At 39.1% G+C, this 14,951-nt stretch overlaps 1 protein-coding gene across 1 annotated transcript in view; it reads right to left on the bottom strand.

The window, feature by feature from the left end:
* The window catches only part of TRIM44 (tripartite motif containing 44), a 134,097-nt gene that overhangs the window by 67,248 nt on the left and 51,898 nt on the right, over positions 1-14,951 (bottom strand). The window contains exon 3 of the mRNA XM_050759447.1: positions 6,498-6,737. Coding sequence (XP_050615404.1) covers positions 6,498-6,737 — 240 coding nt within the window. The remainder of the gene's footprint in view (positions 1-6,497; positions 6,738-14,951) is intronic.

Here is a 14,951-nt window from a genome sequence, read left to right on the forward strand (position 1 = left end):
CTAATTCCTATCTATCCTTTAAGATCAAGCCTTACTCAGAAACTTCTTCACTAACATCTTGTATAAGTTAATCCTCCTTTCCCCCACATCTGTAGGGTTTGCCACTCTACACTAGTACTTAGAGAAGAAAACTGACAATGACAACATCAAACAGTGCCTCCTTCTTTGGATTTCAACTCCTTGAGAATAGAAGCTTGTATTTTGCTCATTTCTGTATTCACTGCACCGAACACAGCACAAGGCTCATAGTAAATAATTACTCAAGATATGGGTAAGGTTTAAGATTAATTTCTTCTCCTATTATGAGCAAATTCTGGTTTCAGAGAATATCAGAAGTGACAGTCTATTAAATACCAACTTCAATTTAAATGACTTGTTAGATTAAGCACTGCTCTCAAATCCCTAATTAAGATATCACAAATGCTCTTGATTGGGCAGACTGCACTCTTGTGCAACCTCCCATTTCTACCTCTACCAATGGAAATGTTGTTCACCAAGAATCAAACAAGGCTGTTTATATGAACTTGTAATGATGTCACATTTAATTAAATAACAAAAAGTGAATGCAAGAGAGATAACTTGCTCACATAAAAACTAAGTTGAATGCATCCACAGTACTGATAAAGATGAATTACTTAAAAATTGTTGTCAATTTTGGTGTAGGTGAAACACAAGCAAAATACTAGAAACAATAAGTTACAAGAACTAAGATTCTGCATTCAGCTTGCTTTGAATGGTATCACCCTCACTACAGAGTCTGAAATTGGACCTTATAAATGGTGCAAAATGGGTGTGGTTTACGCCAGAAACATGACATTTAACTCTAATTAGCAAACCCATATTTTCAAAGGCCTTGCCTTGGAATTAAAAAAAGTACGAATATATGTTTCAAGTTTAAAATAAATAGTTATCATATGCATGTATCATTTTTAATGGTTTATCCATCTGAACATACTTTTCCCAATATTAGCTTATTGCAACTCACTACTCTCCTTACCAAACTGGACAAAAGATAAAAATGCTCACATGACATATAAATAAAGACACACCATTTTTTAATACTTAGCTTTAGTGAAGAGTTTTATAAAATGATGTAAGTAAATTCCACAAAGAGTGAGAAAAAAAATAAAGGAGAAGAGACTACTTCTCAGTTTGTTTTATGAGGCCAACATAACCCTAATACCCAAACCTGACAATGGCATTATAAAAATATACAGACCAATATCCCTTATGAACAAAGACACAAAACTCCTGAACAAAATATAAGAAAACTGAATCCAGATTATACATCATGGCCAAATGGGAGTTTATCTCAGAAATGCAAGGTTGGTTAATATTGTAAAATTAACCAACATGATTAACCATTACAATAGAATAGTGAAAAAAAATGCATATGATCATTTCAAGAGATACAGAAGACGTATCTCACAAAAGTCAACATCAGTTTGTATAAAAGCCCTCAGCACATTAGTAACAGAAAGGCACTTCCTCAATCTGATAAAAGGCATCTACAAAAAACATCATACTTAATAGTAACATACTGAATCCCTTCCTTCTAAGGTTACGAACAAGGCAAGGACGTCCACTTTTACCACTTATGTTAGACATTGCACTGGAGGTTGTAGCCATGGCAATAAGACAAGACGAAGAAATAAAAAGCATAAAGATTAGAAACAAAGAAGTAAAACTGTCTCTATTTGTAGATGACATAATTGCTGATACAGAAAATCCTAAAGAATCTATAAAGCCACTATTATAACTAATAGGTGAATCTGACAAGGTTACAAGATATAAGGTTAATATATAAAAAACAATTTTTTATATACTAACATAAGCTGAAAAATAAAATTTAAAAACAATTCTATTTTCAATAGTATTGAAAATATTAAATAACTAGGAATAAATTTAATAAAAGCCATTAATACTTTTAAATGAAAACCATGAACCATTTCTGAGAGCATGTAAAAACTGACTTATAAATGGAGACATATGTTCATTCATACTGCTGTTCTGCAGAGCTAATGTGTCATTTCTCTTTAGCTACTCTGCTTTCAAGATTTTTTTTCTTTGCCGTTAGTTTTCAGAAGTTTGACTCTGATGTGTCTGGGTATGAATTTCTTAGTTTATCTTGCTTTGGTTCACTCTGCTTCTTAAATCTGTAGGCTTATGTCTTTCAGCCAAATTTTAGACATTTTAAGATACTATTACTTCAAACTATTTTTTCAGCTCCACATTCCTTTTTCCCCCCTTGACACTGGTGTCATGTATCTTTCATTATTGTCCTATAAGTCCCTGAAGCTCAGTTCGATTATTTTTCCATGTTTGTTGTTGTTGTTTAGATTTGATCAGTATCAATCTGTCTTCAAATTCACCAGATCTTTCCTTCAATTTGCCATTGAGCCCATCCAGTGAATTTTTGGTGTCAGTTACTATATTTTTCAGTTCCAAAATTTTAATTTGGTACTTTTTAATATTTTTATTCCTTTATTGAGGTTTTCATTTATTTCCAGAGTGCTTGTAATTGCTCACTGAAACATTCTTACAATAGCAGGTTTAAAATCTTTGTCTGATAATTCCAACATCTATGCCATCTTAGAGTTGGCATACATCAATTCTGTTTTCTCCTTAGAATTGGGATTTTCATTTTATTTTATTTTTTAAGACAGGATCTTGCACTGTCACCCATACTGGAGTACAGTGGTGTAAACACAGATGGCTGCAGCCTCGACCTCCTGGGTTCAAACGATCCTCTTGCCTCGGCCTTACAGAATTGAGATTTTTATTGGTTCTTTGGTCTGTATCCTGGACACGATGAGTTGTATTATAAAAATCTAGTTCCTATTTAAATCTTCTATTTTAGCAGTCAACCTGTTTAGATTCAGAATGCATGTCCTGGATCCTTTCTGTGAACTATGGTTCACATGTCACCTTAAGTTTATAAAGCCTCTACAGTGCTATTCTTGTCTGTCCCACTCAGATGATAGGACTCCATTCTACATTCTTCGCAGAGCTAGTTGGGGAGGAGGAGGGAAACCAAATCATTACTACAGGGCAGGAGTGAAAGATAAAATTCCAATAACTGATTCAGCTGGGGAAGTGCATAGCCTAGTTAATGCAGGGGTGAGAGGGAGGAGTTAGAGCTCTATCTACAGTCTCCAAAACAAAGAGGTACTACTTCCTCTGTACCATTACTGCAGAGTAGGTTGGAAGTCAGAGTTCTACCCACAGATGCATGGGAGATGGGTACCACTGATTACTGAGAGGAGCAGGGCCAAAGGTAGAAGCAAAAGTTTCACCCACAGGTTCCATAGAGAAAGATACCTCATTAACATAGGGCATATATAAAATGAGTTAGTTTCACTCACTGGCTCCACTGCTGCAGTGCCAATTGGGGTTGAGGAGCAGTGCCACTTTTTTCATGATGTTTGCCTCCCGAAGCAAGCCTTTCTTGGTTTTTTTCTTTCTTTTCCTTTTTTTTTTTTTTTTGTCTGTGTGTATTAGTGTTTCCAGTTTGTAGGATACCTGGCTAGGATATACAGGAAGTAAAGAAAACCCCAGAGAATTCACTGCCTTGTATTCCCTCAAATCCCAAGGTCCCTGATCAGTATGCCATCTTTTCTCCACCTGCAAGAGTCTTTTGGTGATGATTTCAGTATTTTTGCCCAGAGATTTCTACTGTAATAAGTGAAAGGAGTAAAACAGAATATGTTTACTCCATCATGCTCAGAAGCAGAAGGTACAATTTGCTTTAAATATGCCAAAAATAAAATAGATTGGTGAGTGGAAGGTTGAAAAGATGACTAGATATGTAATGAAGCAAGTATGGCAAAATGTTAATAGGAGAATCTAGGTGGTAGGTACATAGGCATAATCTGTAAAATCCTTTCAACTGTGCTGTATGTTTAAAAATTTTTATAATAAAATATTGGGGGGGGGTCTTTTGGCTGAATTCAAAATGCAGGTGATTTTTGAAAAATTCTACACCATAAAAATAACATAATTCCTCTGATGAGTGAAAGACAGGTACTGGATATTTGCTCTCACCAATAACTTACCAGATTAACTGGAACAAGAGGCTATTAAATAATAACAGCTCTTTGTAAACACTCTACTCTAGTGGCTGAACGCTATCTCTATTTTTAATAGCTCATTTTGTCTGTAACCTGGTCCTTAAGCCTTGTCAGCTCTTGCATCCCTTTAAGAGTAATTTCATCAGAGTTAACAAGCATAGTACCATTGAGGTGCTTAAAGGACAGCGAAGGTCAGAGAAGGACTAAATTCATAGATTAAAATGAAAATAAAAGAGAAGAATAAACCTCAAAATTAAACTTTTTTTTGTTTGTTTTTGAGATGTAGTGTCGCTCTGTCTCCCAGGCTGGGCTGCAGTGGCCACAGTCTAGGCTCACTACAACCTCTGCCTCCTGGGTTCAAGTGATTCTTCGGCCTCAGCCTCCCAAGTAGCTGGGACTACAAGGGCTCGCCACCACACCCAGCTAATTTTTGCAGTTTTAGTACAGACAGGGTTTCACCATGTTGGCCAGGGCAGGCTTAAACTCCTGACCTCAGGTGATCCACCCACCTCGGCCTCCCAAAGTGCTGGGATTACAGGCATGAGCCACCATGCCCAGCCAAAATTAAACTTTTGTTTTCAAATAACAACCTAATCAACAAACAGAATAAATGAAGGGGTCGAACTTGATGGGAATTGTGGACAGAGTTATGCTGTTGATCCCTTGAATTAACTCTAGTTGAATCTTTTGTTTATTAAGACACAAACTGACCATCTGGACATTGTAAAGGTATGCAAAGCTGTCTAGAACATGGATTCTTCTCATTTTTCCCACAGATACAGATGGGATGCTTAGCATATGTCATATAGTAGGGGGAAAGCACAGGCACTGAAATAGGACAGACTTAAATCTAAACCGTGGCTGTATTTTCTACTGACTAAATGACATTGGGTTAGTATCCCTGCAGTTCTCTGCATCTCAAATATCCCATTTGTAAAATGAAGTTAATGAATGCTGACATAAGGATTAAATGAAATGATGAATATAAAGTGCTCTCTTGCCAATCTAGAAACTTATTTAGGCACATAATTTCTCAATTATGGGGAGAATAAAATGAAAAGAGGAAGAGTTATTCTTTTCACACATTGATGAAAATTAATCAAAAGCCTTGGATAGGTATAGCAGACACCTTTTAATGGTTTCTTACATTTTCTGTCAGGATAGCTTGGAAATACCTGCCTCCTGGTTTACTTTGGCTCTTCTACTGGCCAGTTTATTCTGTGGCCAGGCTCTCTCGAGCCAAGGCAAGACTTCCAGTTAAGGCTGGGCTTGCTGAGTAATCAACAGTTCTAGAAAGTCCACAGGATGCTCCTAGGTTTTCTTCTAGAAGGACCTACCCTAAACCTATCTGGCATTATTTTCACTAGAATTGTCAACATAATGCTGTGAAATCTGATTAATAGTAGCCTCTCTCTAGTGGTTGAAACATAATTTTTTTTTTTTTTGAGACAGGATCTTACTCCATCACACAGGGTGGAGTGGAATGGCACAATCACAACTCACTGCAGCCTCAACCTCTGGGGCTCAAGTAATCTTCCTACCTCAGCCTCCTGAGTAGCTGGGACTACAGGCAGGTGACACCATGTCTGCTAATTCTTATTTTGTAGACACAGGGTCTCACTATGTTGCCCAGGCTGGTCTCAAACTCCTGGACTCAAGCAATCCTTCCATCCCAGCCTCCCAAAGTGTTGGGATTAAAGTGTGAGCCACTGAGCCCAGCATTTTTTTTTTTAATGGCTACCTTAAATAATTTTTTTCAAAGTAGATTCAAAATGCCTAAATATGTTGTTTGGCAAAATGCTGAAGACCCTTTTATTCCTGTTATAAAACAATGAATATGACAACTAACATTTGTATAGTGATTCAACATTTACCTCATGTCTTTCATTCGTAGTATTTTTTTTTTAAATCTTACAATGACCTAGTGCACATGCCATTCTTAATCCAGTAGTTATGCCTCCAATTTATGAAGCTGACTCCATATAACAACCAGCTTGAGATACCTTTTCACTATGTATAAAGTAAGTCTAAAATCTTTCATTCTGGCCTGCTTTATGCTCTACTTCATGATTTGTTCTCATTCAGCTCAGGTCTATGATGACTTTAAAGGCTCATTTCACAACTTGGGGTCTGTTGCTTGCCCTCTTCTCTGGTTGTAATTTTTGGCTTCCTTCCTTAATTGTGATTAGTATCTGCCCCCACTGACTATACGCCTTAAAGTAATGATGGATAAATAATTTGGTAGGCCCAGCCACTGGGTAAACTAGTGGTCAGTTCTTCCATACTGGTTTATACACCATGTGAAACACTTACACCCTACCTAGATTTCAATTCATTCATGTTCAGCGACCACATGGGGTCTAACAAATATGGCATCAGTTTCCTCCTATTTCTCTTGCTACTAAACATTATGGGCTTTTCCTTTACCTCTGCCTTTGGCTCAGCTGATTCATTAGAGGTATCAAGTTGTTCCTTGGCTTGGGCCATCTGGGTCATCAACCTATCCATGTGGGATTGGATGTCTGCCAGTATCTCAGTCACATGAGCTGTGGCCATTGCCTCCTGGATGTCCACTAGATGAAGGGCCTTCTGCTCCTCATCGGCAATCACTTTCTGAACTTTCTTAAATTCCTGCTGTATAAACATCTTCATTTGGTCCCGAGTTACCTGTAGAACAGAGGCAAATAAGAAGAATAAGTTGAACACACAAAGAAACAAAAGGGCAGAGTTATTACTACACAGCCCTGGCTAAAATACATACCATGGATCCTATCTGATCCTGAAGTTTTGGGAATATTCTAAAAACAATGTTCCCCTAATATCTTTGATAAATTTCCTGCTAATCTTTTTGCCTTTTTCATTCTTCAGGGAGTAATTTCTTATCCTTTTTTCCTTTTTGTTTTGTTCATTTTCAGTAATATATATGATGAGCATATATAGTAAAAAATGAGGCCAGGCGCAGTGGCTCATGCATGTAATCCTAACACTTTGGGAGGCCAAGGCGGGTGGATCACCTGAGGTCAGGAGCTTGAAACCAGCCTGGCCAACATGATGAAACCTCGTCTCTACTAAAAATACAAAAAAAAAAAAAAAATTCCTGGGCATGGTGGCGGGTGCCTGTAATCCCAGCTACTTGGGAGGCTGAGACAGGAGAATTGCTTGAACCTAGAAGGCAGAGGTTGCAGTGAGCCCAGATTGTGCCACTGCACTCCAACCTGGGTGACAGAGCAAGTCTCCATCTCAAAACAAAACAAAACAAAACATGAAATTCTTCCTCTCTGCCCCAATTACTGTTAACAGTTTGGTATGTATCCTCCCAGCCATTTTTCTATATAGTTATGTACATATATGTATATAGATAATTAAGTAGGTTTTATATAAATGAATCATAGTGAAAATATGGTTGTCTTTTCTACTTAAGATATATTTGTGCATACAGATCAACTTCGTTCTATTATTTTTACTATCTGTATGATATGGAGCTGGAGGGTTGTGTGTGTGTGTGTATTTCTCCTATTTAACCATTCCTCTCTTAATGGAAGTACAGGATATTTCCAAATTTTTGCTATTATAAACAACACAGCAATAAACATCCTTGGGTATATCTCTTAATATCTGCATATAAGTTTCTTTAAAGACGTTTAGAGCCACTTAGTAAATTGGCATATACTCTAAAAATATTGTTTCATACTGCCAAGGTGCCTTCTGAAAAAGATGTATTGATTACATTCCTACCACAACGTACAGCACTTCCGTACACCCTTACCAATACTGGATAATATCAAGCTTTTAAACTTTTACTATGATGGGTGCAAATATATTATTGTTTTATTTTATAATAACTGCAAACCAAAGAAAATACAACTGCTAGCTATATTTATGCTTAGGGCATAAGAAAGGCTAATGAAGTGAGAAATCATCAAAATGAGAACTTCTAAACTCCAAATTTTACCTGCATTTACTGATGTTTCCTCACAACCATGTTTAGTTTATGAGTATTTTAAAACAACTATGCATATTATGAGTGTAGCTGAGATAGGGAACAGGGAAGAAGTAAACTGTAGATGAAAGGAGAAAGGCAGAAGAAAAGTCAATAGAGGATTTTAGAACTAGAAGAGAAAATAGTTGTCATCTAAATGAACTCCTTCCTTTTTACAGATAAGGAAATGGACATAGTTGCAAACCCGCAGAAGAGGGAAAGACTCCAATCTTCTTGTTCTCAGTCTGGTGCTCTGTTCACTGTAAAAGCCTGTCAGCAGGGAAGTCAAACTGGGAAAACCTAAGAAAGGAGACTGAGAAAGAGAAAGCCTAAAGGAGAGGGTAGCAGAATAAGTCATTTTTATTTAGCCTCTTAGAAATTGAAAGAAGCTTGATACCTTACGCAGCTTTTGTAACACTGCTAAGGACATCAGTGCAAAATAAGGCCTGTATGACATGTATCTGCTCACACATCAAGTGACTAAGTGTCATAAGCCCTCATACACTCTCTGCAGGTGCTCTCCCTGGTGCTGGAGAAAATGGGAAGGTGTATTAAATGTTCTTAATGTCCCCGCATATTCTGTATCAGATTGAGAACTGTGATTTGGTGTTTATATAATTCCTTTTTATGTTTAGTATATGTATTTTAGGACTATTATGCTTTACAGTGATCACTGATCAACGGATCTCTACTCCTGAAATAAACTGAGTCTTAAATAACTAGGACCTTCTCTCAGAAACCAAACATTTCCACTAAGGGTTGGACTTTTCTGAATGCCTGAGAAACTCTCTTAATGGCTACAAGTAACTAACAATGGATATCTTAATAAAAACTGACTCACAACCTATTTTACTAGACCTTACATACACATGTGGTTCAGAGTTAGGAAGCTGACATCCCACTTACTAAAGGTGTGGACCAGACTGCAGCAGGTAAATAAGTCATGGATTTTAAAATTCTCTATTTCCCATAGCTTTATTACATAGGGTTTTCAGCATGACACTGTATTTTATACAGATCAGGTCACAAATGAAAACTGAAGGAAAAATAATCCACTCTATAAAACCTTTATGCCTTTTCCCACTCTCATTCTCTAATTAACACATAAGCATTTTCCAGCCTAAGACATCAAAACCTTTAGCGCATTAGTTACAATCAAGCTGATATATCTTTGTTATAGTTGCATTAGGGTGAAGTGCAATATGATTAAACATAGCATTTTAATGAAATTATAACACAGCACTGCAATTTGAAAAATTTGACCACTGTATGGTCAGAACTACCTATTGAACATCTGAATTCAACCTTCTAATTTTATAGGTGAAGGGGGAAAAAAGCCACAGAGAAGTATGATAATAAAGTTAGGTTTAGAAACTTTCCTCTGGTCCAGTCTAATGTACTTTTACAACTCATCATTTCCAGTGAGTTATAAACAAGACCCTGTCGAAAGAAGAAAAAGAGAAGAAGGGAGATCGAGAAAGAGAGAAAGAAGGGACAGGGAGAGACAGTGAGAAGGGGGGGAGGGAGGGAGGGAGGGAGGTAAAGAGAAACAAAGGGAGGGACGGAGGTAGAGAGAGAAAGAGAGAGAGATTGAAAAAAAATTTGTTTCACAAAAGTATTGCTGAGATGAACTGAGAATAATGGTCAGTGTTAGGAGCAGGAAGCTACTCAAAAGAGAAGCATCCAAATCTACACTGAATATTTCAGAAACATTTGTTCTGTCACAGGCGTCTGAACCAAAGCTACTTCATTTTGAATAGGGGCTGGGTAAAATAAGACTGAGACCTACTAGGCTGCATTTCCAGAAGGTTAGGCATTCTAAGTCTTAGGATGAGATAAAAGGTCGGCACAAGATACAGGTCATAAAGACCTTGCTGATAAAGCAGATTGCAGTAAAGAAGCTGACCAAATCCCACTAAAACCAGGATGGCGATGAGAGTAGCCTCTGGTGGTCCTCACCATTACAGTCCCACCAGCACCATGACAGTTTACAAAAACCATGGGAATGTCAGGAAGTTACCCTACATGGTCTAAAAAGGGGAGGCATGAATAATCCAACCCTTGCTTAGCATATGATTAAGAGATAACCATAAAAATAGGCAACCAGCAGCCCTTGGGGCTGCTCTGCCTATGGAGTAGCCATTTTTTCATTCCTTTGCTTTCTTAATAAACTTGCTTTCATTTCACTCTATGGACTTGCCCTGGATTCTTTTGTGAGCAAGATCCAGGAACCCTCTCTGGGGACTGGATCAGGACCCCTTTCTGGTAACAGTCCTACAAGCCAAATTTCCTGCAAGGTGTTAAGGAGACTACTCCAAAAATAACTTTAAAAATTGTAGACTGCATGAAATATAGTTTGAAGACTCTAAATATCTCCCCCAAAAATCCATTTTTCACTTCCCTCTTCCTCATTTGAAAGGCCATTATTCTAAAATAGAAAAACAAAAAAGCAGGAAATGGAACTTTTTCAGATGCTACAAGCTGTCCACACTCCCACAGCACAGTGTCCTCCCCACTTGCCAGTGTCTATGGAAACTTCAAGTTGGGAAGTTCAAAGTTAAGGAATCTGTTTAGCCTTCAGCATTTATTCCTACATTGTACTCCAAGAGAGCTCCTTCCAAACTTAGGCCAGACTCCAATGAGGGCAGGCAAGGGAAATACTTCACCAATAAGGAGGTCATGGTTTTTTTCAATGGATGGGAAGATCTCCTATTTCTTGTGTCTTTTGTGTATCGGTGCAATAGCCACTATTTGTGAATAAAACAACTGCCCACCCACCAGGCTTAGAAAATTATTCGCAGCCTAGAAACACAGTAGACATAAACTCTGAACAGCATTCCACTACCTACATTCTCAGTGATGTCATCCTCAGCGACCTAATTAGAAGCCTGATATGAGCAGGTTTTACAATGGGGTGAGAATGAAAGGAAAAAAGTTGACTGAAGTGAACATTTAAACTCTTCATTAAGCTATCTTTCTCATCTTCTTCAGAAGCCTCCAGGCAAAAGCAGTCATTTGTATCTTCACTTCTGTCATCACCTCCACTTTGTTAACAGGGCACTATTAGATCTCTACCTCAGTTAACCACTTAGTTACTTCAGGGATCCACTCAATGAAATAATATAATGGTATTTACTATTGCTATTGTTACCGTTATTATTTTCATTATAAAAGACCAAAATAAATACCAACATGTTGGAGAGTGGTTATCTGTGAATGGTAGAATTACAAGTACTTTTCTCTTTTTTACTTCTCAGTTCAAATTTTCTGAAATAACATGTAACACTTTTTAAAAACGATTTTTTAGGTCGGGCGCGGTGGCTCAAGCCTGTAATCCCAGCACTTTGGGAGGCCGAGACGGGCGGATCATGAGGTCAGGAGATCGAGACCATCCTGGCTAACACGGTGAAACCCCGTCTCTACTAAAAAATACAAAAAAGTAGCCGGGTGAGGTGGCGGGCGCCTGTAGTCCCAGCTACTCGGGAGGCTGAGGCAGGAGAATGGTGTGAACCCAGGAGGCGGAGCTTGCAGTGAGCTGAGATCCGGCCACTGCACTCCAGCCTGGGCGACAGAGCGAGACTCCATCTCAAAAAAAAAAAAAAAAAAAAAAAAAAAAAAAAAAAAAAAAAACGATTTTTTAAAAGAAATGTGGCTTAAAGAAAAAAAAATTCTCAACAAAATACTAGCAAGTCAAATTAATCCATGTATAAAAAGAGTAACAGGCCAAGTATGGTGGCTCATGCCTGTAATACCAGCACTTTGGGAGGCTGAGGTGGGTAGATCACCTGAGGTCAGGAGTTTGAGACCAGCCTGGCCAACATGGTAAAACCCCACCTCTACTAAAAATACAAAAATTAACTGGGTGTGTTGGTGCACACCCGTAATCCCAGCTACTCAGGAGGCTGAGGCCCAAGAATTGCTTGAAACTGGGAGATGGAGGATGCAGTGAGTGGAGACGGTGCCACTGCACTCCAGCCTGGGTGACAGCACGAGACTCTGTCACAAAATAAAAAAAAAAAAGGAATTACATACCATGACATAAATGAGGGATATATACACCAAGTATGCAAGGCTGGTTCAATATTTGAAAAATCAGCTAATATAATTTATCCACATCAATAGGCTAACGAGGAAAAATCACAATAGATACACAAAACTCAATACTCATTTATTATAAAAACTCTCAGTACACTAGGAATGGGGTGGGGGGAGCTTCCTCAACTTAATAAAGAACATCTACAATTACCTACAGCCAACATCATACTTAATGGTCAGAAACTCAAGGCTTTCCTGCTAAGATGAGGAACAAGGCAAGGATGTCCCCTCTCAACCTTTTCTTTTCAACACTGTACTGAAAATCCTACTTTATGCAGTAAGTCAAGAAAAGGAAATAAAAGGTATACAGATTGGGAAAGAAGAAATAAAACTATCTTTGCAGATGATAAGATTGTCTATGTAGAAAATCTGAAAGAATTCACCAAAAAAAGGAAAAAAGAAAAGAAAAAACCTCCTGGAACCAACAGCAAGACTACAGGATAGAAGACCGATATACAGAAGTCAATTGCCTTCCTACAGACCAGCAGTGAACAAGCAGGATTTTAAGTTAAAAAGATAATGCCATTTACATTCGCACCTCCAAAAATGAAATACTTAAGTATAATTCTAACAAAATATGTACAAGATCTATATGAGGAAAATGGACTGTTATCTAAAATATACTAAGAACTATAAAAACTCAAAAATAAGAAAATGAACAACCTGATTAAAAAACAGACACCTGGCGCGCCCAAGATGGCCAAATAGGAAGAGCTCCAGCCTCCAGCTCCCAGTGTGAGCAACACAGAAGACAGATGATTTCTGCATTTTCAACTGAGGTACCGGGTTCATCTCACTGGGGCGTGTCAGACAGTTGGCGCTGGTCCATGGGTACAGCCCGACCAGCGAGAGCTGAAGCAGGGCGAGGCATCACCTCACCTGGGAAGCGCAAGGGGGAAGGGAATTCCTTTTCCTAGCCAAAGGAAATTGAGACACACAACACCTGGAAAATCTGGTAACTCCCACCCTAACACTGCGCTTTACCAAGGGTCTTAGCAAACGGCACACCAGGAGATTCGATCCCACACCTGGCCCAGAGGGTCCCACGCCCATGGAGCCTCCCTCATTGCTAGCACAGCAGTCTGAGATCTAACTGCAAGGAGGCAGCGAGGCTGGGGGAGGGGCGCCCGCCATTGCTGAGGCTTAAGTAGGTAAACAAAGCCGCCAGGAAGCTTGAATTGGGTGGAGCCCACCACAGCTCAAGAAGGTCCTCCTGCCTCTGTAGACTCCTCCTCTGGGGACAGGGCATAGCTAAACAAAAAGCAGCAGAAACCTCAGCAGAGGAAATGCCCCTGTCTGACAGCTTTGGAGAGAGCAGTGGATCTCCCAGCACGGAGGTTGAGATCTGAGAACGGACAGACTGCCTGTTCAAGTGGATCCCTGACCCCTGAGTAGCCTAACTGGGAGACATCCCCCACTAGGTGCAGACTGACACCCTCCGGCGGGGTACACCCCTGAGACAAAGCTTCCAGAGTGAGAATCAGACAGCAACTCTCACTGTTCAGCAATATTCTATCTTCTGCAGCCTCCGCTGCTGATACGCAGGCAAACAGGGTCTGGAGTGGACCTCAAGCAAACTCCAACAGACCTACAGCTGAGGGTCCTGACTGTTAGAAGGAAAGCTAACAAACAGAAAGGCCACCCACACCAAAACCCCATCAGTACGTCACCATCGTCAAAGACCAAAGGCAGATAAAACCACAAAGATGAAAAAGCAGGGCAGAAAAGCTGGAAATCCAAAAAATCAGAGAGCATCTCCCCCTCCAAAGGAACGCAGCTCATCGCCAGCAATGGAACAAAGCTGGACGGAGAATGACTTTGACGAGTTGAGAGAAGGAGGCTTCAGTCGATCAAAATTCTCAGAGCTAACGGAGGAACTATGTAACCAGCAGAAAGAAACTAAAAACCTTGAAGAAAGAATGGATGAATGGATAACTAGAATAATCAATGCAGAGAAGACCTTAAAAGAACTGATAGAGATGAAAACCATAACACGAGAACTACGTGACAAATACACAAGCTTCAGTAACCGACTCGATCAACTGGAAGAAAGAGTATCAGAGATTGAAGATCAAATGCATGAAATGAAGCGAGAAGAGAAGTGTAGAGAAGAAAGAATAAAAAGAAATGAACAAAGCCTCCAAGAAATATGCGATTATGTGAAAAGACCAAATCTACATTTGATTGGTGTGCTTGAAAGTGACAGGGAAAAGGGAACCAAGTTGGAAAACACTCTGCAGGATATCATCCAGGAGAATTTCCCCAACCTAGTAACGTAGGCCAACATTCAAATTCAGGAAATACAGAGAATGCCACAAAGATACTCCTTGAGAAGAGCAACTCTAAGATACATAATTGTCAGATTCACCAAAGTTCAAATGAAGGAAAAAATGTTAAGGGCAGCCAGAGAGAAAGGTCGGGTTACCCACAAAGGGAAGCCCATCAGACTAACAGCAGATCTCTTGGCAGAAACTCTACAATTCAGAAGAGAGTGGGGGCCAATATTCAACATTCTTAAAGAAAAGAATTTTCAACCCAGAATTTCATATCCAGCCAAATTAAGTTTCACAAGTGAAGGAGAAATAAAATCCTTTACAGACAAGCAAATGCTTAGAGATTTTGTCACCACCAGGCCTGCCCTACAAGAGATCCTGAAGGAAGCATTAAACATGGAAAGGAACAACAGGTACCAGTCATTGCAAAAACATGTCAAAATGTAAAGTCCATCAATGCTAGGAAGAAACTGCATCAACTAGCGAGCAAAATAACCAGCTAATATCATAATGACAAGATCAAGTTCACACATA

The sequence above is a fragment of the Macaca thibetana genome, chromosome 14, assembly GCF_024542745.1.
Source record: "Macaca thibetana thibetana isolate TM-01 chromosome 14, ASM2454274v1, whole genome shotgun sequence".
Taxonomy (NCBI): domain Eukaryota; kingdom Metazoa; phylum Chordata; class Mammalia; order Primates; family Cercopithecidae; genus Macaca; species Macaca thibetana.